The 26,635-nt window shown below is 50.5% G+C and overlaps 1 protein-coding gene across 1 annotated transcript in view; it reads left to right on the forward strand.

Annotated features, from left to right (window-relative positions):
- HPSE2 (heparanase 2 (inactive)) overlaps positions 1–26,635 on the forward strand; it is a 115,859-nt gene that overhangs the window by 54,417 nt on the left and 34,807 nt on the right. The window contains exons 4-5 of the mRNA XM_074159058.1: positions 20,771–20,944; positions 21,542–21,713. Of these exons, the coding sequence (XP_074015159.1) occupies positions 20,771–20,944; positions 21,542–21,713 (346 nt within the window). The remainder of the gene's footprint in view (positions 1–20,770; positions 20,945–21,541; positions 21,714–26,635) is intronic.

Consider the following 26,635-nt stretch of genomic DNA (forward strand, 5'->3'; position numbering starts at 1 on the left):
GATGTTCCAAGTTATTAACATGTAACATTAACATTTCCCCTTAATTACAGGGCTGTGATGAAAGCCTCTCTCCCAGTGGGTGCGCAGCTCTGGAACCAGCCATGGTTCCTGGCGCGTGGTTAACGGCTCTGAATCAAGGCAGGACGTTTCCTGGGGACGTACTGGCTTTACCAAGGGCGATGGCATTCCCGCGGTGTGTCTGACCTCACCGTTGCTCACTTACAAACCCAAAAAACTCTTTTAAAAACAGTGCTTGCATATTTCAAATGCCTTGAAAGTCATGGTAAAAGCAAATATTGGTGTTTTGGTTTTCACAAGCCCCCTTGTTAAACGCTTACGTACGACGTGGTTGGCAGAACATCAGCAGCTCATACTCGCTTTTTTCTCATCCCTGTTCCTATGGTCCAGGCTTTCTGCTGCCCGCTGCCTTTCGGCACCAAGCTGGGCTGAGCCTTGTCCCCATCACCGCGGTGGGGAATGGGACCACGACTTTATCCTCCACCCCGTCTGTCATTCCGGTTCCCGAATGCTCCAGTGAGTTAATTGCTAGCAGAGGGAGAGGGTAGGGAAGAGCCATGTGCAAAAGAGGAAAGGGATATTTTTCATCTGGGAGGGAGACAAAGGCGTGAGCTGTGAAAGGCGGCGATGCAGAGACACAACTTTCTGGTCTTGCAAGGGGGAATGTTTCTGATGGGACCGTGGGGCTGGCTCGCCAAGCAGAGGCGAGCGGGCAGGTCCAGAGCTGTTATTCTAGGTAGCGTAAAGGCAAAACTTGCCGAAATTATAACGGATAATTTATGATGTAACCCTCGCAGAAACGGAGCCCCTCCATTTTGTGAAACAGAATGTCCTCTAGAAAATATTTGCACTTAGCTAGTACACGCAGATTCAAGGAAATTCTTTCAGAAGGGTTTGAGTCTAATAAAACGGGAATGTGTGACCTGGCCTGCACCATTATTTGCCCGGTTTTATCCTTTTGTTATTATTTCCAAATGTGGAATTCTCATTCTTCTACAATTCTGCAGGTGAAGCTAGGCCAAGAAAAAACAATGCTCTCCCACAATTACAGGGAGCACCTATTAGGGCTGTAACGAGGCTAGCAATGATCCAGAACAGCACGTGTTCCTGGGGGCCATGGAAATGTCCCCTCCAGTGCTGAGGAGCCCGGTCCCCACATGGACCAAGAGGGGCTGGCTGGGACCCCCGCGAGGCTGCCCTTCGCTCTCAGCCCTTCTCCATGAACAGATGGGTTGCCTCAGCCAAAAGAGCATAGCGTTTGGCTCCGATGTTCTGGGATGCAAGGGCTTACAGGCAGTACCATCCTCTCCTCTTCCAGGACGTAAATCCTCTGGGAAGGAGGCTGTGCCATCTCTACGTGCTCGTGTTGGAGCGTTGGTCCTTCCATGACGCAGAAGACGGAGCTGTTGTAAGCACGTTGCCGGCAAGCTCCAGGTCTTTTCTGCTCTAATATTTACAATTTTACCTACCAAAAGAGCTCCTTTTAAAAAACATGAATGTTCCTACTTCTGCCTGCCAGATATTACAACTGGGAGAGCTGGATCCTTCAAGTGTGTCCTTGTTTCTAGTTATAAAACCAAATTTGGACAGCAGCGTATAATATTTACGAAGGGTTTTACTTTGGCTTTGTGGTACGGACGTGGTGGGTCCCGGTGCCTGGTGTTCACCGGCGGTCGGTGGGGCTGTGGGCTGCAGCAGAGCCACCACGAGCACGGTGTGGGGACGCTGCGGCGGCGGGACGAGGAGCAATCAGGATGAATGCAATGACTATTTTCCAGAATGTAAACAGCCTCGCAGCTTAATGGCTGTATTTACGTTGACGGAGATCAGGAAACACACTTTGTTATTTTAGTCTGAATAAGCTCATGCAGATGGTAAGCAGAAGCAACGTGTTTGGATTTTCTGCCGTTCCCTGACAAGCCAGGTCGCACATGAGTGTGTTAACCTTGCCTTTGAAAAGCGCTTGATTTTTATCAGCTTGTTTACCAAACTGTCACAACAAGGCATAAAACCACAGAAGACTCACATGCTGATATGAGAAATGTGCGTGTTCTTGGTAGCGGGATAGGAATGGGAGCTTTCTGCTCTTTGTTAAATACGGTAACAAGCCATTTTTTTTCTACAAACCACGGAGCAGGCTGTCGAGTGGGGAGCTGGGGCGAGGGGAAGATGTTCCATGCAATAAATTGCTCTCCTCTCCCGCCACCTCCAACCTCCGCAGATGCGTGGGGTGGGATTCGTCAAGTTGCTCAAATAAAGCCATTTGCTTCGTATCGTTTATCGGCGCCAGCGAGTCCCCCGTTCCCTCCCGGCCAGAGGCTTCCCAGGCCGGCTCCCCACGAGCCGGTGTTGCGGCTGTGGGAGCCGAACGAGTTAAGCTGTGCTCGCCGTTCCAAGTGGGAGCGAAGAGCCATTGCAAAATGTTTTTCCCCCCGTTGGCTCTGCGTGTTGTTTTAAAATTAAATTGGTTCTGGTTAGCAAACAAGAACAGGACGGCAAAATTAAATTTTCTGAGGAATGTTGTGAATCCTGTGTGAAAAATAAACCCCAAAATGTTTTTTCCCTCCCGCACTCTTTGGCTTGCCTTCGCCCCCTCTTTGCCTGCCATCCCTCCCGCTCTGCTCCCTCCACAGACGTGTCGGTGGGTGGCAAGGCTGGTGTCCTTATGCCGAGGTGCTCTGGTGAGCAGCAGTGGGAGTTAATGGGATCTGGGACGTCATGGCTTGGCCAATACATTTCTTTTTCCCTTCTACTTATTGTCCCATGTCTTCTTTTCCTGCTCCTTTGTTCTCACTGTCCTCCCAGCCCACGCTCTGCCTGAGGGATGTTGTTGCTCCGTCTCCAGCAGGTGAATGCTGTGCAGGTCCAGAGAGTACCTCGGACATGTTGAGGAGATAGCATTAATTTTCAAGGCAGAATGGGACCTATAAAGTATAATTCAGCCCCACGCAGATGACTACCGCCAGCCATCTGCAATGCTTCAGTCTCGCCGGAGTCCAGCACAGACTCTGCATTGGAGGAGCTACACCCACATAGGGCTCTGTGATGGACAATGCAGATTTCTCCCTGTCTGGTTCCATCTTCCTTATTTATTTATTTTTGTGCAGATGGAAAATCTTTGACACAAATTGGCACTCCTTAGATTCTGTTCCTCTGGAAAGCTTCTGCAGTTCTTAAAAGCTTCTCCTCCATTTGGTCAGCCCTGCAGGCATTCGCTGTGCACTTCATAAGTCATTCCTCTAGTCATTGCCTCAGTATTTGTGTCAAGTCTTCTTGGATCTTTATTTATAATTTGGCGCGAGTCTGTTCTGAGGGCTCAGCAGACTCTCGCTGTTTTGTGCGAACTAGGACATCTTGCTCTCAGACCTTTAGATGGGACAGCAGGTTACTCCGAGTTGAGTTTCGTCATACTCGTGGTGCATGTGAAGCCCTGGGGCTATCGTTATTTACTGGCTTTTGCTATTGCTTTTATTCAGGAAGTAAGACTCCTGATGCCTTGCACTCTTGGTGCCCTGTGCCACCGATTCCTGGAGGCCGGGAGTGTACCCTGGGAGGTGTCATGGCATGGTTGTCCCACTTGCACTCTTCTGCAGGCATCTTCTCTTCAATGTAGCTGGAGATGGGAGGCTCCAGCATGATGTGGAACAACCACATAGGCTCACCTGACTGGGGAAGATGTACAGGGTCAGACAACAGGTCTAACAGAAGAATAAATGTCTCCAGGGAGGTAGCATGGGTCTGCTGAAACCTTGCCTCCAGGTGGCATGTGAGGATGGACACCTCATCCCTGTGAGCAGTGTTTTCTGGAGCAGGGCTGTGCGTTGGACCCCACGTCTGGAACAGGGCTGTGGCTGTTGCGGGCAGCCAGGGAGCACTCCTCCCTCGCCATCAGACCATTAGAATAAATAAAACAGCTCCGCTTACACTGGATGAAATCAAGTCTTCTGGATTGTGGCCTAAACACGGTCAACAGCTCCTCTGGGCCCTCAAGCTGCCAATAGCTTGCACCTCCTAGCGAGTCTGTCCTTGGGAAGGAGCCATCAGAGGCTAAGGAAATTTTGCAGATCTCCATCCTTCGAGAAGTGGGAAATCATCACTGATAGGACTTGCAGCACCTCTTGTGTCAAGGAATGGGATACGCAGGAAACATGCTGATTAGAAACCAGCTTTCAGTGTAATGCCCCGGATGATGCCCTCCTGGAGCGTGTTTATCAACAGCATTGCCAAAATTCCTCCAGGGCACCACGGAGGCTGGGTTTCTGTGCTGCTCAGGCCTTGTGGTGACTAGATGGCACTTGAGTGAAGAGCCGTCAGTAATCCAATGAGGTTTTCCAGGCCCCTCTGATAGTTACAGGCTCATGTTGCATTTGTTCTGCCAGGACTTGTGTGTGCTGGGGTGCCAGTGAGCTTCACTAGAAAGAAATCACAACCAACTAGGGTGTGCAGCATCAGCTTGATAAACCTCTCCCTGCCACTGCCACATCTTCTAATACAAGTGCTGCACACGTGACATCTTGATTGGATGGCCAAGAGTACTCCAGAAGGATGTAGTCATCTGTTTCTACACACATGCATAGAAAATATTTCCCATTGCTCTCTAAATCGCTGTAGATATGTACTTCTTCATCGCCATCAGTCTTTGTAATCAAAGCTGTTGTATTAGAATCATAGAATTCTCTGGGTTGGAAGGGACCTTTAAGATCATCAAGTCCAACCATCAACCTAACCCTGATAAAAACCATCACCAAACCATGTCTCTAAGCACGATGTCAAGCCAGCTTTTAAATCCCTCCAGGGATGGTGCCTCAACCACTTCCCTGGGCAGCCCATTCCAAGGCTTAAGAACCCTTTCCTTGTAATAATTGTTCCTAATCTCCAATCTGAACCTCCCCTGGTGCAACTTGAGGCCATTTCCTCTTGTCCCATCGCCTGTTCCTTGGGAGAAGAGACCGACCCCCTCTGGCTACACCCTCCTTTCAGGGAGTTGTAGAGAGCGAGAAGGTCTCCCCTCAGCCTCCTTTTCTCCAGGCTGAACACCCCCAGCTCCCTCAGCCTCTCCTCATCAGATTTATTCTTCAGACCCTTCACCAGCTCCATTGCCCTTCTCTGGACCCGCTCCAGCCCCTCAATGTCTATTTTGTGGTCAGGGTCCCAAAACTGGACACAACCCTCGAGGTGGGGCCTCAACAGTGCCCAGTACAGGGGGATGATCATCTTACACAGCAGCACACCAACACCACATCTGGTCAGCACATGCTCTTGGGGGTCAGGGCTGCTGGGAAGAGGCTGGGACTGCCTGAGTTTGCTGCTGCTACTGCTTTCATGCTGGGCATCCTCCATCTCTTTCCATTTTCTCTCCAGGACGTGCTCCTGGTGCCTGACTTGTCCTCCTGGTGTCCAACCTCTCACTCTGTTTATCCCCTTGGTGCCGATACAGCACAAGGACATGGTGGAAACCCAGGCCAGCGGTTGCAAACCTGGTTTGAGTGTTTATCATTTTACCCTATCATCTCTCTTCAGATGGGAATTCCTTATGGTAAAGTTTCAGACTTTACCAGAGGGCTCAAGGAGACGACCTGAAATCCAAGTGAGAATATGTTGAGTCATTTCTGAGTGCTGTGAGCATAAATATATTTCCCAATTCTGACAGTGTAACATTTATCAACTGTACAATAAGACACAACCAGCCTCATTTTGTGGGATCAGGCTTCCAACATCCACAACCCTCAGCAATAAATGGAGCAATGTCATTGCTAAGCTGGAAAATAAATTCTTCTGAAGCATTTCCTCCTAGGACAAGACCTAGTCTTTTCTTCCAACTGCTAACACCTTCCTTCCACTCAGAGCAAGCCTGTAACTTTTCTCAGATACAGAAACTTTCCTGTTCTGTGCTGTCAAAAGCTTTCAGCCCTCCTTTTTTTGGTCTTCCCCAGCATGCCATGGCATGTTCATCTGCCTCTTACTGGGCTCACCTTTCCTTGCACTTCCCTCTTCTAATGCTGCCCACATGGTTCCTATTTAATGAAGGTGGGAGCCAGTGGGCATATCCCATATGCAATCTGAGGGAACGAGATTCTTGGATGGAAGTATTTAATTAGAGACTGCCATGCAGTTTGGGGGGAATTTGGGGGGAAGAAGTTGCTTTTAATATTTTCTATTCATCTATTTTTTGGTGGAGATTATGCCATATCCAGAAAGATAATGGTTCACTTAACCAGTGAGATACGTTCTGTTAAACTCCAAGAAATTGTGCTTCTTTAGATCAACCTTTATCCCCAAGAATTGTCTCGGAAGGCTGTCTCCTCTGGCTGGGGGCAGAATCCCTTTCAGAGGCTTAACGGTGGTTATTTGTTTAGCTGAGCAAGTTAAAAAATCTGTCGAGTACATTGCAAAAATCTCAGATCCCTCTCCCAGAAGGCAAGCCAATGACACCATTAGCTTAATCCAGCACCTCATATACTCAATTTTAATACAACTCTTTAGCTCCAGAATATGATGTATTCTCAGTTGAAGGATTTGTGTTCCAGTAGTATGAGGGGAGAAGGAGGGAGGGCTGTGCTGTAGGTCACTCAGCAGTTGGGTACACAGATGTATTAAAAAACATGCAGAGGGTCTCTCTGGAAAAGAGCTAACATCTGACATGTAAATCCCTTCATTGATTGGAGTAACTCACGGCAGAGCCTTTTGTTGCATGTTTAGCCGAGTCCCACATACCACGAGTGAGCTGTGCTCTCATCTCCCTCTTCTGCCTACGTGGCTCCCTGCATTTTTGACAGCCACCTCTAGGCATGATACAATTAATGGATGATATTTGGAGCTACTGTCCTGGCAGGCTGCGCGAGCACCCCTCTCCATCTCCACAGCGACCGAGGATGTGCTAACTAATGCGGAGGAGTTGTGCTGGCAGCAGCGGCTGCAGAGTAACTGTTGTGAAATTTAACATCCATCCCATCCAAGTCCATATATCTGCAGTGTTGATCCCCAGGGCTGGGCTGGCTTTGGGTTGTTCTCCAGGAAGATAAAGAGGTACAGAGCTCCCACGGAGTTCACCTGAGGAGTCACGCCTGTTCTTCCCCCCTCACCTTAAAAGGATAAAGAAAAGTAGTTTGGATGATGATATCTCCATTGGAGTAAACCTGGAGGAGATGCATTCCCCTGAAATGCTGGCAAACAGCGAGGGGAATATGAGAGTACCAGGGATGCATCTGTGTCCAGGGGAGGAAAGCAATAATGACACTGCTAGCATACCAGGAGTAAAACCACTTCAGCAAAGTGCAGCATTATTGCAAGGGGGTATGCTCATAATGGCAAAATTCTGGGTGAAAATGCAGAAAAGGTATTTATTGAATACATATGAATCTTCTGTGTTTGACAAAATAATCTGACACAGATTTCATAGGGATAACCGAGAACTTGTGTGGTTTAGGTTTCCTAAGTGGTCTTTCATCTGTTCCTTCCCTCTTCAGGTCTGCTTCTGTTTCACACTTAAAATTAATGTAATTAACAGCCATGTCACAGTTAATTGTTTCTACAAAAACTAAAGCAAAGAGCTGTCTCTTTGTCCATACGTTGTTTACTCTATTGCACTGAGTTACAGATTGATATTTTCCTCTTTCTTCCTCTGACTTGTATGTATTTGCAGGGTATTTTCCTGCTGTTCTCTCTGCTGCTCTCTCCCCTGGACCCACAGCACAGCTGTTGCCTCTCCATGTCTCACTGGTTGGGAAATGCTGTCTTAAACTCCCTTCCCCAGAGATCCTCTTGACCTGTGCCCTGAATTTGTTCAAATTTGCTTTTTTTGAAATACATTATCTTTAATCCGCTGTTCTTGTTCCTTCACTGCCTTAAGTTGCTGAACTTCATGGTTTTGTAACCGCTTGCACTCAAATTTACTTCCAGTTTTGGACTATTAATCAACTTTCTGTATCAATAGTATCCATGTGATAAATATCCTCTCCCCTGCTACTTTCCCTTCTCCAGAGCAACTTTTCCCCACGCATTCCAGCAGCTTGGTGGGTCTGGGACCTGCCCTGCTCTGTCTTTAGCAGACGCCAGAGTAATTAAAATTACCTGCTCAAACCAACTCCAATTATTTGGCTGCTTCAGTCAGATGCTCAAAGAGGCCTTGTCCATGTCCTCTTTCTGATTAATAGAGCACAGAGTCTGTTTCTCACCTCTTCTCGAACTCCAAATTATTCTTCATACAAAAAAAAACCCCTCCTATTTCCTTCTTCTGTTTCCTAAACAAATTACATCTTCTTGTATCAGTATTCCCCTCTAATGATGTCTTCCCATGAAGCGTGTGTGAAGCTAAGTGCTGTAGTTGTATACGAGGGCTTTAAAGTCATCTTGTTTCACAGAACCACAGAATCTTCATGGTTGGAAATGACCTCTGATATCACTGAGTCCAACCACACACACACACACACAAAAGACCCCCACAATCTCAGGCACTAGAGCATGCCCTGAAGTGCCATGTCTACACGTTCCTTAAATACCTCCAGGGATGGGGACTCCACCACCTCCCTGGGCAGGCTGTTCCAATGTCTGATAACCCTCTCAGTAAAGTAATTCTTCCTAATATCTAATCTAAACCTCCCCTGCCCCAACTTCAGACCATTTCCTCTGGTCCTGTCATTATTCCCTTGGGAGAAGAGGCCAACACCCGCCTCTCTACACCCTCCTCTCAGGTAGTTGTAGAGGGCAATGAGGTCCCCCCTCAGCCTCCTCTTCTCCAAACTAAACATGCCCAGTTCCCTCAGCCTCTCCTTGTATGACTTGTTCTCTATTTTTATTAACGTTTATTCCCTGTTCTCCTGGCATTTACGTGCAGACGTATAATATGATGGAAGGCTGCCCTGTTAGTCTCAGTCAGAGTTTTTCTCTGAGCCTACTGCAACTTCCCTTCCCTTAGCCATATCCCGAGCCTTCGGTTGGCTTTAGGGCACCCACTAGATTTTGTGAGCAGTTCCCTTCAGGAAACCTAGAGAGAGGTTTCCAGACCTCTCTCCAGGTTGGAGAGGTACCATCCATCTTCACCCCAAAGCTGCTTTTTCCAGCATCCTCTCTCTGCAGAAGACCCTCTTGCCCGGGCAGCAGCTGGGTGCTCAAGCACGGCTCTGCAGCGGGCGCAGAGGAGCAGGAGTCTGAGCAGACCTGTCTCCCCTCAGCACATCAGTCTTGTTTTGTGAGATCCTAAAAGTCATGCACAGCAGCGGTTGGGTGGCGTAGCTTGGTAAGGCTTGTAGGAGAGCAGAGCTACAGAATTGATTGGAAGCTTGGAAGAGCTTGAGTTACTGTGAAGGTACTAAGGACCAGCAAGAAATGTTTCTTGATGAAAGTATGTTTAGAGGAGGCTTGATCTTAAACTTGAGCTATCCAGAAGAAACAAAAACCTAGCAGGCAGGGGTATGACAAGATCCAGTCACTAGAAGGCCAATAGAGGTAAGTTTGGACTGGAAGCCAGATGCCTGTTTTGACCACAGATATTAAATAACTGCAACATTTTACATGGGCAACGGCCGATTTCCGTACCTGCAGCAAATTTTAAGGCGGTGGTGGCTACCTTTACAAAAGACGTGGTCTGTCCTGCTGAGGGACTGGGTTGACTCCTGCACTCCTTGTGTGTGTCCTGGGCTGTGTGGTGTGTGATGTCAGGCTAACGATGCTGGCCTTTTCCGGCCATTCGTCTGTGCCTCCCAGATCAGGTTCGGACTCCACCCTGTGTGCTTTGGTACAAGATTCCCCCAAGGACTAGCTGGGGGGAGCTCCTGCCAAACCGGGTCCCTCCAGCTGAGCCGTATCTGCGAGCCCAGAGGAGCAGGGAGAGCCAGGGTCAGTTCCTTCAAATATTTTACAGATTAAGACCAGGGCCTGGGATCTGTGGGAAGTCGGTGGAGTTCGCAGATCCCAGCGGGTTGTGGTCCTTGTGTGATCCAGCGCTGGCCGTCTGCACCAATAATTGCCGCCTTCCTCGCCCGCCTCGCTCGGTCGCGCGCTGTCGCGTTCAGCCGCGGTGACACTCGGCGGTGGGGACAAGGATTTGAGTGCAGCTGGAGGCATCTACTTTAGCCTTGAAAATGCCTCTCTCTTGGCAGTGCTTCGTGTTTACTATAATGCTGTCTGTAATGTGCAAAAGTACATTTCTGTTTTAACTTCCTTCTTTATGTACTAAAGAGTGTGGTTTTAATTAAGGATTTCAGATTGAAACATTTCCGGTTTTCTGCCTTGTTTTTTGGTTGTTTTGTTGGTTGGGGGTTTTTTTGGTGGTTTTTTTTTGTTTTTTTTTTTTTTTTATTGGGACAGTTTTCAGTTAAAATGTTTTAAAGTTTTGAAAAATACCAGATGCCCAGCTCACAAAGTGTGCGAAGAGCCCTAGTCACTCCCTCTTCCTCCCAGGGAAATCAGCTGCTCCGCCGAGGGGGAACAGCCAGGGACGGCCGATGGCAAGCCTGGGGTCAGCCGGGACTGGGATCGCTGGTTTTCATGACTGGGGCTCCTCGCACGAGAGGAAACATTGACTCAGACCCGTAAAATGAAGCACCTGATTTTCGTGGATTCCGGTTTTAGGGGTTGTAAGAGGGGATGGGCAGACCCCTGCTCGATGGCAGAGCATCTCTCTGGGTTGCAGCGCCCGCTGGCGAGGGGCGCCAGGCGTGCCCCTGCCACCCCTGGCCGCTGGCCGCAGCCCCCACCCACGGGGAAGCAAGGCCAACCCAAACAGCTTGTAAAATAAAACAGTTGTTTTGCTGCAAATCCACTGCCGTTAAAAGGGAAAATAAAAACAAGCCAGATTTTAGCTCTCCTGGTAGTAGGAGAGCTTAAAAATGTCCTGTAAAGGCACTCAAAATTTTTGAAAACAGCAGGCAATGAAAATTATGTTAAAACCAGATTTCTCGAGCCAGTCCCATGATTTTTGGGAGTTTGACTCATGATTTTTGAATGTTGGGGTTTGGCAGCGCTGAAGTCCTCAGTTTGAATTTGTTCCCGATGCGGTATCTCAGTGTCCTAGCGTGGCTGATGGGTGTCACTGTCCTACGGAGCAGCAGGGGTCCCAGGGGGCAGGAGGCAGAGGGGGCTGGGGATGCTGTCGGGTGGGTCTGGCTCACATCCCTGTGCGAGGGCTCTTCTGAGTGGAGCCGTGTGTCTGCCACGTGACGGCAGTTCAGGCAGCAAAAGCGGAGTATGGGAGCTGCCGGCCGGGCTGAGGGGAATTGGTGAGCTGGAGGCACAGCTTACCTGGGTTAAGCATTTTACTGAGAGTAAATGAAGGTCTTAAAAACACGCTTTGAAGCTGTACATTTCTCATTCCAGGGGAGCCACACAGCACGTGCAAAGGGTGTTGCTCAGCCTGTGCTGCCCCGCTAACTTTTTGCAGGAAAGCACTCAAAACATCCATCCTCCTGCTGCAGTGTTAGCACTTTGGGTGCTGTCAAGAAAAAGTATTTATAGAGAAAGCCTCTGCCTGGCAACCCTGACACCTTGAAAGAACTCTGTGGATGCTCTGGGCTCCCCAGTTCCAGAAGGACAGGGAACTGCTGGAGAGGGCACAGCAGAGGGCTACAAAGATGATGAGGGGCCTGGAGCATCTCTCTGATGAGGAAAGGCTGAGGGACTTGGGTCTTTTTAGTCTGGAGAAGAGAAGGCTGAGGGGGGATCTGATCAACACCCATAAATACTTCAAGGGTGGGTGTCAGGAGGATGGGGCCAGTCTTTTTTCAGTGGTGCCCAGGGACAGGACAAGAGGGAATGGGCACAAACTTGAACATAAGAAGTTCCACCTAAACATGAGGAGGAACTTCTTTCCTGTGAGGGTGGCAGAGCCCTGGAAGAGGCTGCCCAGAGAGGTGGTGGAGTCTCCGTCTCTGGAGACATTCAAACCCCGCCTGGACACGTTCCTGTGGGACCTGCTGTGGGTGGCCCTGCTTTGGCAGGGGGTTGGACTGGATGATCTCCAGAGGTCCCTTCCAACCCCATATCATTCTGTGATTCTGTGATACTGTGATGCAGCTTGCCTGAGCCACAAGCGATGTACAGGGATGTGGGTCCCCATGACGGCTGCTGTCGTCTGCCCCACAGCCCCTGCTCCACAGCTGGCAGGAGGAGGTGAGCGTGGGGACGGGCATGGTACCTGCCCACGAGTCTTCTCGCTCTGCCTCATGTTACAGCGTACAGCTGTACAGCGAGCTACAGTGTTGTCTTGTACACATCTGGGTGGCTTTGGGCTGCACAGGATTTCCCGTGCCTGGGAGGTGAGACTCGGCTGCAGGAGTAGATCCCCCTCCACGGGGCTTCCTCGGCTGGGGAGCAGCACTGTGCAGGGACCAAGTCACCTCTTCCCCCTGGCAGTGCAGAAATGGCTCATGTTGGCACCTCAGCCCACCTTTGAAGCATATAAATCACCATTTCCCCCACCCGTGGGTAATGCTCTGTAGCTGCCCAGGTACCTCTCCCTCCAAGCCCCCCACCCCGATGCGATCCACAGTGCTGTCCTCCCTGCAAGGTGGCCGGGGAGGGCAATTCTGTCCTCCCATCAGCCATCCCCATCCATCTCCAGCCGCCTGCCTATTTGGGAGCTCACAGATTGCTTAGTGCTTGAAGAGCTGACCACTTCTTGCCTATTTGGGAATGCTTTTAAATTGTTCCAGAAACTGCTGTTTGTTGATAAATCGGGGCGATCGCGGAGAAGTGTTTTAGCTAAACTGTGTAAAAGAAGGAATGAGCTGTAGCGCAGCACTGCCAGCTGTCATTGGATTTAGAAACACACATCATAGATTTTGTTGCTTTTCAGACAGCTGCGCTTATAGCTGCTCTTATAGCCACATAAAACAGTCATTCTGTCAGCAAACGGTCTGGCAGAGGAGCTGGGTTCTCTCTGCAGCCCTGTTCCCAAGCCTGGCGGCTCCGCTCCCTCCACGTGCCTAGGTGAAGGTGCCTAGGTGAAGAAGAGGAAGAAGGTGAAGAGGAAGGTGGATCCGTAGCACGGGCTGTAACCCGTTCCCCAACGTCGTAGCTTTCCACAGGGTAAAGAGCAAAACGTTGGGCTGTGCCCACCGCCCAGGCAGGGGATGGTGCTGGCAGGGCTTGTCTTCAGCGCCTCTTCTCATTACGAACGGGTGGTTGCTGCCTCGAGAGGGTGTTTTGGGGTTTTTTAGCCCAAGCCTGCAGTTGATGCTCAAGAGTCTGGCTGACTTACAAACCACAGCTTGCTATAGCGGTGCTCACAGAGATCAGGCCCTGTCCTCTGTGGTCCATCCTATTCAGGCTTTGGAGCTAAAGCTGGGAGCCCCAGGGACCGCAATTAGATTTTAAAGCATTTCCTCAAGGGAAGGGAGATAGTCACGATTTACCAAATTCGAAGCTTTTCACACTTTCAATAAAACCGTGTCCAGGAAGGGGCATAACAGACGTAACAGAATGACTTTAAATGCCCAAAGTAGTATTTTAATATTTTATACACATTTTAGTTGCATTCCTTTATACGAAGTGGAACAACTTCAAGCCAACTAGCCTAGCTGCATCAGGAAGCTGCTCCACGAGCGAGCTATGAGGGTGGGAGGGAGTGATTGCTGCCCACGCTGTTTCACACCAATCCCTTGGGCACGTGCTGTCAGTGAGAAGTGGCTGCCACGCAGGCTGCCGCCGTTTCTCTGTGGGATGAGCTGCCTCTCGCAGAGGCCCTGTGGATGCCCGGTGGTTGCAGGCGCTGCAGAGAAGCTGGGATGCTGATGAGCTGTACCTGTGTTTTCTCTGGAGCAGTTTCCACGGCTCCAGCCCAGGGATCCGGGGTGGCCAACAAGGTGCACAAGAGCCGGTGGTTCTCAGTCTTATTTTCTCTTGCTCTGTTCTTCTGCTCTGCTCAAACCTGTAGCCCTCTCCCTGCTCACCTCCATTTCCCTCTGAAACTTTAGAAGATGCTGGATTCGTCCCGACCCAAAAGGCAAGATGTCTTAAGTTATGCAGCAGAAGAAAGCAGCTTTCTTAGCTGTAATGTGATCTTGGTTCCTTCTCAGGCACCAGGCTCGAACAGAGGGTTTGGAAATTGCCCCTCTGGCCATTATCTGAGTTTTACAGCATTTGGAGATTGAACCCAGATCCCACATCTCTTCTGAAGCTCCATGTCAATTTACACTTGTTCCTAGAAACCATTACTGTCCTGTGAGCTCTTTACCATGGGAGGATTGAAAACAGAGCTATTCTGCTCATTTGAGCTCTTTTTTTTTTGCACGAAGGCAGAGCTCGGGGCTCATTCCTTTTTCTCACCATCTGAAGATTAAGCCCAATCCTGACTGCTATCCGACCTCAATACCATTTACACACTGAACCCGATGCCTATGCCTTTTATCTGAGCCCTTACAGCATTTGGAAGCGAGCCATGCCCCTTGTCTGGTATCAAAAGCATTATATTAATTTGGGATTCATTCCACAAAATGAGGCTGTCAGCCAGACTCCTTAGCAATTGGATATTGAACCCAGACCTCGTGGTAGTCTTCCAAGTTATATGCCAGTTGGGAACTCAGCCCACAATCCATGGCTGCCGGCCAAGCTTCTTATTGGCGAGAGATTGACACCAAGCCCCCAGACTGCTATTTCTGTACGGTGGTGTTAAGAACTAAACCTACCTCACGTGGTCAGCATAATCACCTCTGCATTGGCAGTGAAATGAAAAATCCAGTTAAAGACTTGAATGAATATTGAGGGTCGATGTTCAGCTGCTTAAAGACCAGGGATGATGACAACAATTCCCTTGGAACAAGGCCCCCTCGATACTCCAGGGGGAATAGCCCCAGATCCCCCATCTGTCATCCAGCTGGATGTGAAATCCAGGTTCTCATTAACACACAGTGCGTGGCATTTCTTTACTGGCTGGCAGTATTAAAGTCCAAAAACCTCCAGCTTTCAGGTATGCTTCAGATGGGATTAAACTAGATCCCTTCTCTATAGCACCGTTGGGTTCTGCCAAAGCACTTCTTGTCACTTAGCGCAGACCTCCAACGCTGCACCTTGCCTTGGGAAGCGCTTCCCGCGGGCGGCACAGCCCCAGCCTTCGCTCCCCCGCAGAGCAGTAAGGAAGCCTGGGAGGTAAATGAGAGCAAGGGATGGCTCCGCACACCTCCATCCTCTTTGGGGGAAACTGGGAGCCTGACCAGGTAGAGGGAGCATTTCAGGTGAAACGTGTGTCTGAGGCAAGCAAACTTTTTCCTCCTGCCAGTAATTTTGCCTGGGAATTCTTCAGCGTCTTTACACGGTGTGGTTTTACTGCATAGCAAAATGCTTCAGAAGACTGAATTAAAACCAAACAGCATCCCAGCTGGGATGGTCATCATTAAAATGCAGTTTCCAGCAACTGTGTGGGTTTCTTGGTAGCCCTGAAATCTTTAAAATGCTCTTTAAACAGCAACTTTTAAGGAAGGGCTTAGCATGCAGCTAGAATGGGAAAATCTTGCCGTGATCCAGTGGATCAAGCTGGATGTTGTCGTGCATACGGACAGTGCGGGATGTGGCTTTTCCTCTGAACTTGCAGTGATGGTGAAGACTACTCTTTGGTGCTCTAACTGTACAAATTGTGGATGGGGGGGTTCTGGTTTCCCTGTCTGAAATCCTAGCAGGACTGGGGATGGAATCCATGGGAAGATTTCGAGCCAGTTTTGCAGACCTGTCCCATGGGTCTGGAGTGACTCTGATTGCCTCTTGCATACCTTCTGAATCGCATTTATTTGCTAAGAACACATTAAGTCCTTGCCACACATGTGGTTTTATGAGGATTTTCAGCCCATGAGAGCCAGTGCAAATGGGATTCAGCTGACTGTGGTGGCAATTTGTTTGTAAATAAATTTTCCATGTACCCACTTGTTCTTCTGTAAGTGGGAATACCTTTCTTTTTCCATTCATTGCTCTCACCAACCATCTTACTCATCTCCTGTCTGAATGCTCTGTGTTGCCCTTTCTGCCCCCTCCTTGTAAAGCTCTCTTTAGGCTTCTTTTTGCTCTTTGCCAGGTCTTTCCCAACCGTTCCCTCTGCTATCTGCTGGAGGGTTCTCGGTGGGCAGGGGATGCTGCTGGCTTTGGTACCCGCACCAGGAGCTGTTTGTAGGGGTGCTCCAGACATTGCTCAGAATTTATGGGGAATGCGGAGTCGAGCAATACCCACGATTAGTATTATGTATTGTGTATTAGAAATCGTTATTTTTAGCACTGCATTTCTTTCCTTTATCATCAGAAGGGTTCATCTGCTGTGCATTTGCTTGGTCTCCCAGCTGACCTGCGGATTTGGGGAGTGCAGTGCGTGCTGCCCGCTCCCTGCTCAGCTCTCGTCCTGTTCTCCTCTGTGCTGGTACGCGTTGTACGTGCAAGAGATGGACGTGGTGAATGGTGGGGATAGAGGGAGAACAGGCTCTTCTTTCCTGTCCTCCTGGTTGGCTTCCCAGAGTTATGAAAGCCCCCAGCACGCCGTGCCATGCCCCGCCGCCCCTCAGCCCACTGGCTGATCTCAGCCTCCGACTCAGCCTGCACATGAATTCCCACTCATTGTGCTAAGCCCTGCCAAAGCAAAATTCCTGAAGCAGAATAAAAAATGTGGAAGACTTTCAAACCCAGAGATTATTGAACTGTCCCTCTTACCAAATGGCAGTCAATACTATGTTCTTTATAAAGTCTCTAGTATAATGTTTAATTCGGTAACTACAATTGGAAAGTCTTTCCAATTATTTTAAACTGCCAGAGACGTTTTAATGTGCCTCAGATTTCGTGTTGGCATGCCACAGTTAAGTGCCATGCATCTTTCAGAGAACTTTAAAAAAGAAGAAATATGGGAAAGAATCCCAAAGGACATGCTGGTCCCATGAACCCCACCACCATTTATGTCCTCGCAGACACCTTCCCCTGCGTTTTGAAATTGTTTGTCTCCTTCTGCGCAGGGTGAGAGATCTGTGCAAACAGCCAAAATCTGTAATTCCTACGCAGAGCTTCAGTTGAGGGCAGGATTGCGAGCAGATCTTCTCTGGCAGCCACCCAGCCATGCATTGTCGGGGGGTATTCACTCTCCAGATGCGTCCGAGCCTTTGCAACCGAGGATGTAAAAGGCTGAGAAAGCCCAAAGGTCTTCTGATTTCTTTTTTTGTGCCAGGGCCACGGGGCCTCTGCCTCTGCCTGCTGGCTGCTGTTAGTCCCAAACCCACCCAAGCAGGCACCCATCCCCACTGAGACCTGCCAGCAAGCGCTGCTGTGGATGCGAGGGAAGGGAGCAGGTCAGCCTTGAGGTCAACCTCTTGGTCAGCCTCGCTCCAACTACCTGAGCATTATTAAGTATCAGAAGCCGACTCTCAGCACCCTTGTACTTTTTCTTTTTTCCCCTTCTTTTTGTCCGCTTTATTCCTTCTCCCTGAGCTCAGTGGCACGTCAGCTCTGAGCATCTCCGCACCCAGCCGAGGGGGAGAAGGGGCAGGGAGAATATCTTCTAAATCCAGTTCTGCTCTATTAAGATTCATTGTGGTACGACAATGGCTTTTTCTATTGAAACGCTTTGTGAAAGCCTTGCCTAATGATCTGCTAGCTGGGGCAAGGTTAAATTCCTGGAAGATTTTCTGTGTTTGATGAAGAAAAAACAGTGCAATTATCCAGAATTCAAAGTGAGTTTTAGCCAGCTGTTAATAATACTGCGATTCTTCATGTTCTCATTACTCAGAAGTAATGTGGCCATCCCTAGTCATGGCAGTAAAATATTTATAGCATTCTCTTTTGGCCCTGTTTGTACTTTTGGAGGGCTGGACATCACTTGAGGTCATCTAAATGTGCTTCTTTTTGTGCTTTAGCCACCCATGACAGTACTCTTCTCATCTAACCGCAGCTGTCTGCAACAGAGATGTCCAGTTTAAAGCAGCCACCTCAGGAGGGGTCAGACATGGCCTTTAACTGCTAACAGTTGGGCATCTTGTGTAAACTGGTCATCAAGGCTCTGCCAGAGCCACTGGAGAGACTTGGTGCTTCCAGATTCCCACCGTCCTTGGAGCGCTGCCAAGGATAAAGGAGACAAATGGGCTTGATACCTGATACTCTTGATACCACGAGCGCCCACATTAACGATCTGGTTTGACGCAGAGGTCGGTTTATTAGTAGTTTTCTGCTCTTTGCAGCCTCGCTGCAGTCTGCAGGTGGGTTTGTGTGCTGGGAGACCACTGGAAACCTGAAGGAGCAACCCCCAGACATCTGTGTGTTTCTCCTAATTCTTTCCCCAATCACTGAGGTTTCCAGCTTGGAAAGTCATGGCAAAACATGAAATACACGTGGCATCTCTTGTCCAGGCGTGGGGAAACAAAATAAGCGTCATGGGGAAAATACAATTTCACAGTGGCAGGCCCTGCACTGGAATAAACAGACGGCTTGTTTCCTCCGATGGATGCATGGAAAATCAATTCCCAGTCCTCTGCAGAGGCTCCTAAACATGAACCAAATCCCCTCCTGTAGCACTTAAAAACTACAACTGTTTTGCACCAGCGAAAAGGTTTCGTTTCTAGCAGGAGAACTGCAGGTAACGCCTTTTTGCTCTCTTCATGCTGTCATTTAGGGGTTTATCTTATCCTCTTCATAGGAGTCTCATTTCAACTGCAGCTTTTTGCCTGGAGGTCTGAAGTAAATAAGTATTAAGTGACTGTATCTGTCTCTAATTCACTAAACATCCAGAGAAAACAGCTAATGTGCCTGAACCAGTGGGATGAATACATTAGATTAATCTAATTCAGCTACTTTGCACTCAAACAACCAGTAGCGTTTAGAAAAAGGTTGTCACAGGGATTAGGAATTTCTTTTCCACATTTGTCCTTTCTTCTCCTTTCCATGACTTTGCTGTGTTCCATTAAACACTAGCTTTTCAGTTAGCTTATTTCCTTGACCCTCCTTAAAACATTGCTTTTAAAACAAGTTTGTTCTTCTCAGACCTCAGAGCTGGCTCTGTATTTTCCGAGGCTTTCAGTGACCAGGAAAAGCGATGGAATAAACGCAGAGGCTGTGAGCAGCTTATCCTGACTGGAGCCGGCAGCTCCCGGCTGTCACCGTCTCACTGGCACCTTGGTCCAGCAGGGCAGGCACGGGGAGTCTGAGAGCATCGCCCCTGGGCTTAGAGCAATTTCCCGAGCGTGCAATCACCTCCTCTCCACCCCCTTCAGCCCCCTTGGCCGTGGTGGTGCATGCTAGTACCTTAGTGCCGCAGCAAGCCTGATGTGTGTATCCTCCGGCCCTTTACACGTGGAAACGTGTAAAGAGACCCAGAGCAGGATGCCTGGACCCTTCAGTATAACAGCAAATTACTGGTAGCTGCTCTCGGTGAGCGTATTTCTCCGCAGCTCAGTCTACATGAGGATTACCTCCCTTTCTGGAGAGAACATCGTGTGCAATCTTGTCAAAAGCCTCAAAAACCATCAAGGTATAAGACCTAAATGGCTGCTTTGCTGCCCGCAAGCCCTTCTCTCCTGTCAGTAGATTGCTTCAGCGTGATTTGTTCTTGACACATTCCTGTGGCTGTTGATCATCTCCTTATATTTTGTAAGTGCTGACAAGCAGCTTGATTATTTATCCAAGTATTTTTCTGGGACCTGAAGCTGGTCTGCCTACTCTGTAACTCCCCAGCGCCTCCTTCCCCTCTTCTGAAAGCAGAGCCCTTGGTCTGCCCTCTCCAACCCCCTGGAACCTCCCCATCCCCAGTGGCTCCTCACAGTTAAGTGGATGCATCTCCAAGGCTGCTTCAGGAAGCTTGCTGAGTGTCCTGGGATGCAGTTCAACAGGCAGGGATGATTGAAAACACCACAGTTATCTAATTACTTTCTATCAAAATCTCCTCTTGCTGTCGCGTGAGTTCTTATCCTGCTAACACTGGCGTTAGCTTCATCAGACATTTGATTGCACTTGAGTTTTTAGGGAAGATTGAAGCAAAAAAAAAAAAGGTATTAAGTATTTTGGCTCCCCCGGCAGCGCCCTGTGCTAATGTCGCTCCTCCCTGAACAGTGCATCAGGTCTTTCTTTGGTCTCTGCTTCTGCTGCTGGCTGGTGCCCCGCTGCTCATCAAGGCCACAGCACGGCAGGGGAGGTGCCAGCTGGGGAGCTTTGGGACCAGCAGGTTGGGCACGAATCCCGCAAAGACGCCAGCACCCCCGGAGGACTCCCCCGGCAGCAGGGCTTGGCCGTGCTGTCACCAGGCAGGGAGCCCTCCTCTCTCCCCGAGCTCACGAAGTTCCTCTTGAGGAGCCTGGTGTGTGGTGCACACCTTAGAGGCTCTGCCTGATTATTGCTGGGGCTTGGTTACTGCTCAGGGGTCTGTGGGACCTGGACAGGCTGTGGCAGCGTGCAGGAGAGGTGGCTGGGGGGGCTGGTGACCTCCTCCTCTGCTCCCCAGGCGCTGCAGGGATCTGCTCTGAAAGAGACACAAGGCAGGATAAGCACAGAAAAGCCTCAACTTTCCTTGCCAAGAGCAGATGAAAAGAGATGTTATAAAGTCACTTGTCTCTGGTAACATGGCCCCTAGCTCTGACACGGTGGTGGAGGGCATCCAAGTTTCATGCTGGAAGGAGATAAGCCCACACTTGGAATCCTATCCCGGTTTCAAAGGTCAGGTGCTTTTCTGTGGTTACAGATGTCGCGGGGATGGCATTTGACCCTGGCTCATCCTACACAGAAGCCAAGGTCTGATGGACAGCGGGATCATTTGAACCTCCCTGGAACTAGCTTTCATTTGAATTACAAGCTGTTTTTTGTTTCTTCCCAGCCAGGTCTCTAGACAAACTCTATAACTTTGCTGACTGCTCTGGCCTTCACCTGATCTTTGCACTGAATGCTTTGCGCCGAAACCCCAACAACTCCTGGAACAGCTCCAACGCTCTCAGCCTGCTGAAGTACAGTGCCAGCAAGAAGTACAACATCTCCTGGGAGCTGGGCAACGGTGAGTGTGGGAACGGGAGAGTCACGGGAACAGAGCTCACTGTAGCAGAAAGGTATTCCCTTTTGGAAAGGGACATTCGCAAATCCCGGGCCCCGGGGTGTTTTGCCAATGTAGGTTCAGAGGATTTTCAAGACCCCCTGCTATAAGGCAGCACCATCTCTAAGACAGACCTGGCTCGTGTTTGCACCTGAGCTGGATGTTTCCATCAGTTGGTATTACACACATGAAATTCTTTTGCCCTGGCTACTGGGTATAACTGGTCCTGGGGTGGGCAGACCAACAGCTGTATGGACTTGTGTGGTGGCTGCAGTGCCAGGGGAAGTGGGGGGGCCCTACAGGGACAAGAGCGTGACACCAAGCTGCAGGTCCTTCACCCAGCACACAGCAAAAGGGACGTGGGAGGTGATGCTGGCACAGGAGAGTGAGAGATGGCCCTCACCAACACCTCCAAGGCTCCTTCTGCGGCTCCGCAGAGCAGGCAGGCAGCTCTGTGGAGCTCAAGCTGTGTGACAGCCTGTGAGCTGTGTGTCTCTCTCCGGAAGCATGGATGAAGGAGCAGAGCTGGCAAGCCTTGCTTGTCTATTTTTATTTTCCCAGAGCCCAATAACTATCGGACCCTGATCGGCCGCTCGGTGAACGGCAGCCAGCTGGGGAAGGACTACATCCAGCTGAGAAGCCTGCTGCAGCTTATCCGCACTTATTCCAGAGCAAACCTCTATGGGCCAAACATTGGGAGGCCCAGAAAGAATGTCATCGCTCTCCTGGAAGGGTAAGTGATGTTGCTTTGATCAAGAAGAGATCAGAAACCCCTCCTGAGATTGATACCCTTTGCAGCAGGTAGACTTGCTCTTTGGCTTCTCAACATCCAAGAGCTGCCAGGACAGCGAGGCTCTGTGCAGTGGCCACCACCAGGGGGTTGGGGACATGGTCGTCTGTGCTGCTAAACTTCTGCAGAGGTCCCTGCTGGGATTTTGGGCTGGGCTGACTAACACTCTCCCAAGTATTCCCAGCATTTCACAGTCACAGGCAGCCTGAGGTGCCCACCTGGCTTGGATGTGAAGATAACGTAGTGATGCGGCCGCGGGCTGGTGCCTGCATGTGGGTTTCAGAGCCAGGAGGTGGGTCCTGGCACCACCTACCAGTGTAGGTGTTGTCTCAAAGTCCACCTGGACAAATTGCTTTGCTCTTCCCCTTTGGTGGCTGCTTCTCTCTGTGCTTTCTCCATCAGTGCAGAGGAAGAACCTGTAGCAAGCCAAGCCCTCTGCTCCCTCCCAGGACAATTGGCATGTCTCTAGTTTGGGGAGGCCAGAGGTGGAGAAGGAATGGTGACAGTGAGGGACGCAGACACTTGGAGGTGACATTGGAGAGCTACAGGAACCAGGGAGGTGTGGGAGCCTGCTGGCAGCAGGAATTGGGACTGCGCAGCTCCAAGACCTTGCAGCAGAGGGGAAATTCCCTGCAGGACTGTAAACAGAAACTCCAGTGCAGAGGGCTGGGCAGGGGGAGGTGTGGAAGGGACTCTGCTGGGAGCAAAGCTGGGTCTAGCGTTCATTAACATCTGCATGAATGATCTGGCAGAAACAATAAACAGCACACTGATGCAGTCCCCGGCGAGGCAGGGAGGGAGCCGGGGCCAGATTCTCAGCTTTGCTGCAGCAGCGCAAAGAGACCATAAAGCTGGTGGGACCAGCTGCGACGCCAGCATCCCTCCCGCTGACAGCAGGGGGGGAGCAGCCCCTGCGCCCACCGCATGGGCTGCCGCCGATGCCGTACGGGCGCATCGCTCGCTGCAGCCCCGGCCTTCAGCGTGGCGGGGAGGAGGGGGGGAGTTACAAAATGCTGTAGTAGCCTTGATCAGCAGGAAATCTATTAGCGCCGGGAGGAGCGGGCTGAATAAGGAAAACAACGGGGATGGGAGCCAAGAGGCTCTTAGAGAAAGGGAAGTCCTACTGCTGCGTTTGCCCTCCGTGCGCCGCAGCCGGGTCCTGAGGAAGAGGGGTCGGAAGAGTCGAGACACAGGGGCAGGGTGGTCCGGCAGCTCTGCGTTGTTGGAGCCCTGCTCTGACTGACGGTGACCCCGGGAGTGAGGCTGTAGCGTACAATTTGATGGGGAGGATGGCAAAAACACCATCTCGAATGAGAGGGAAGGGAGGTAAGAGCGAGGGTTTGAGCAACCCTGGTGATGGGGTGGTGGGAACTCTCCAGACCCCCACATTGGTCTGAAGGAGCTGTAACGAGCATGCCTGCTCTCCAAGCTGTTTCTCTGCTGCCATCCCTGCCTGCCAGGGTGGTGCTGGCCCACGGGCGCTCAAAGTGGTGTCTCCGTACCGTAGAGAAACCGGGTGTCCTGCTCTCCGAACCCTGGCGTCTGCAGCGGATGGCGAGCGGCACGTGCCTGCGTGGCCTCACAGCCCACGGGGTCCTGTGAAACAAGAGCTGCTTGTCTTTCCACATAAAGACCCCATTATTGCCAGGCAGGTCGTAGAGAGGAGGAACAAGTCTGATTACACAAAGACAAAGGGCTAAACGCTCATTTGCAGTATTTGGAAATGGGGTTGCCAAAGGACAAACAAATAAACCCCAGTGCCTGAGCTGCCTGACAGCGTGAGCTTTATTCCCAGCAGCTCCCTGAGGTCTCTTCACCACTCTGGGTTAGTGCTACCGAGAGCTCTGCCTTCTGCAGGAGCATTGCAGAACTGGTCAATGGGATGTGGCTCAGCGTGCGCCTGGGGCTGTCACGGCCAGGACGTGCCTCCCGGGATCCTGAATGAGGCCCACACAGTCAGCAAGCAGGAGAGAGGAGGAGGAATTTAGGAAGGTGCTCTCAATGGCAAGCCTGCTGTCTGCCTTGCTAGACCACTATGGATGGTCTATGTAGTGCTCACGGTAAGATGAACGCTGCCGAGCAAATAAAGTGTGTGCGGTTAATAGTCCTGATGACATGAAATCTGCCAAGTTTTGCTCTTATTTTAAAAAATGCGATGAACAGCAGAAGTCAGCCTGGTAGGAAGAGATATGCCAAGTGGAAGATTATGGCTCAAGTGTTAAGTAAGGCTGGAGGGGGGAGATGAGACACCCTAAGAGGAGAAGACAGGGTGGGCGGATTAGTCTGCCAGGCAAGCAGTGCTCTGTCAGACAAAGTGAGGAAGAGGGTTTTGGTGGGTGAAATAATGGAAATGAGCTGAAGTGGGAGAGGAGAGCTCAGAGAGGCCCAGGGAGTGTGATGTCTGACAGTAGAAGATGGAGTTTGATGTTCTCCAAGGAAAGCCTCTGGAGTTACCTTAGGTGCTGAAACACTCAGAATAGTCTCATTGTGAAGTACTACCTAGAATTACATTTTCCTGTTGCATGCTCTGTGTTCCAAACACTGTAGTCTATTGTTTAACAATTATCTCAAGCAACCAAGCTAAACTTATTCTTTATATTTAAACCTTTTCCTGCAATAATGGTAGTGCCAGCGTGAATTGGGCATTGCACTCTGCCATGCACCAGGCTCTGTCTATCTCAGTGGTGGGAGATGGACACCTCCAGGGCCATTCTGACCCAATCCTAGGGCCTGTCCTCCAGGACAGGGTGGGACTGAACCCCTCCTGGGACGCCACCTTTCTCCCACCTTGCACCTGGGACATGGCAATCCCAGGCACAAATACAGGTTGGGTGGAGAATGGCTGGAGAGCAGCCCTGAGGAGAAGGACTTGGGGGTGCTCGTGGATGAGAAGCTTGACATGAGCCGGCAGTGCACGCTGGCAGCCCAGAAAGCCAACCCCATCCTGGGCTGCATCAAGAGAAGTGTGGCCAGCAGGTCATGGGAGGTGATTCTACCCCTCTACTCTGCGCTCGTGAGACCCCACCTGGAATACTGTGTCCAGCTCTGGAGTCCTCAGCACAGGAAGGACATGGACCTGTTGGAACGGGTCCAGCAGAGGGCCATGAAAATGCTCCGAGGGCTGGAGCACCTCTGCTGTGAAGACAGGCTGAGAGAGTTGGGGTTGTTCAGTCTGGAGAAGAAAAGGCTCTGGGGAGACCTTATAACGGCCTTCCAGTACCTGAAGGGGCTACAGGAGAGATGGGGAGGGAGTGACAGGATGAGGGGTAACGGTTTTAGATACTAGAAAGAAATTTTTTCCTGTGAGGGTGGTGAGAGCCTGGCCCAGGTTGCCCAGAGAAGCTGTGGCTGCCCCATCCCTGGAGGGGTTCAAGGCCAGGCTGGATGGGGCTTGGAGCAACCTGGTCTGGTGGGAGGTGTCCCTGCCCAGGGCAGGGGGGTTGGAATTGGATGATCTTTAAGGTCCCTTCCAACTCTGACCATTCTATGATTCTGGGGTCTGCTAGACAGGCCAGATGACGAGCGCAGATCAGGCACCTGAAGGTTTGGAGCATGTAGTGGGGTGTGCATGCTGTCCCACTGCAAAGGCTGTCCTTAGGCAGGTGACACTGAGCTGTGCTGGGTGAAACCTACACACTTTCTGATGCTGGAGGCAGGATACGGCAAGGCAGCAGGAAAGGCAGCAGCATGGGTTTTGCACATTCTTCACTGCCAACTGACTGGTCCTGAGCTCTGGCACCACCCTGCATTCCATAGAGTGTGTCCCTGTCACTCTGGGCTGGCAAGTCCTGGAGCCTGGACCAGGACCTCTCCTGCTGATGTAAGGATGAGCTCCACAGTGATGGAGCATTGCTCCCAAGCCTGGGGCCTTCTGTGCGGGAGGCTAGAAATGGAGTCTTGTGAACACACAGGTGCAAGAGGGAATTTCTCCAGGCACAACCAACAGATGAGTTTGATGAGGTGTTAATTAGACCATTCATGCAGCCTGAGCTGTTGGAGAGCAGACCATGTTAGCTACCTACTGCGTCTGTGGGTACAGGAATCCCAGAACTGCTTAGAATTGGCTTGGGGAAAAAATTGTGAGATTCTAAGGAATTAACATAGGTTTTAACAGCAGATCAGGAATCAGAAACAAAGGTTAATGCATGACTGAATCACACACTCGGTGCTGGAAGAGAAGAAACACGAGGGAAAGCTATTAGGAAGAAGAGATGCTAACGTGCGTTAAAACTCAGAACATTTGGTACAAAACTTCGGCCAGCACATCTGGGCAGATTTGGTTAGGGGCTCTCATGACCTGTTGTTCCTCAGCTGGGGTAGCCTAGTTTTTGCCACTGGAACCTCACAAGCACCAGGATGTTACCTCCACCACAGCAGGAGCTGCAGTGCCTGGAGGATAAGGGCTGGCAGGCACTTGTGTCACGCTAGGCTGGCTGTTATTGATGCTCTTTGGCCACTTCAGGTCCTGAGCCCGCCAAAGCCACCAGAGAAGTGAAAATCGTTCTTATCTGGAGCTACAGCCTTTCTCTATCTCCTCATCTCCCAACTCTCAGAGGCACCAGACCTGCTGCCTCTTTGGCTTTCTGTCTGCCCTCTTTCCAGCTTCCTTGGACCTTTCTTGCTGCTGCTGTCCCTGTTGCACATCCACCCTCTGGTCACAGAGAGCCACAGCACCTCCAGCCAGGCAGCAGCAGCAGGTGAGGAGGTGCCCACACCTCACAAGGCACAAGAGTTTCTCATCCTTCATGATTTTACTGCCTCGGACTCCTGATTTGTAGCACCTGTGGAGAGTTACCCACCCCTCTGGGTCACTTTGTCTCCTTTTGGTGATGATATCATCCTACAGTGCTCTGAATGGAGCCCAT

Source organism: Numenius arquata, chromosome 15, assembly GCF_964106895.1.
Source record: "Numenius arquata chromosome 15, bNumArq3.hap1.1, whole genome shotgun sequence".
Classification (NCBI taxonomy): Eukaryota; Metazoa; Chordata; class Aves; order Charadriiformes; family Scolopacidae; genus Numenius; species Numenius arquata.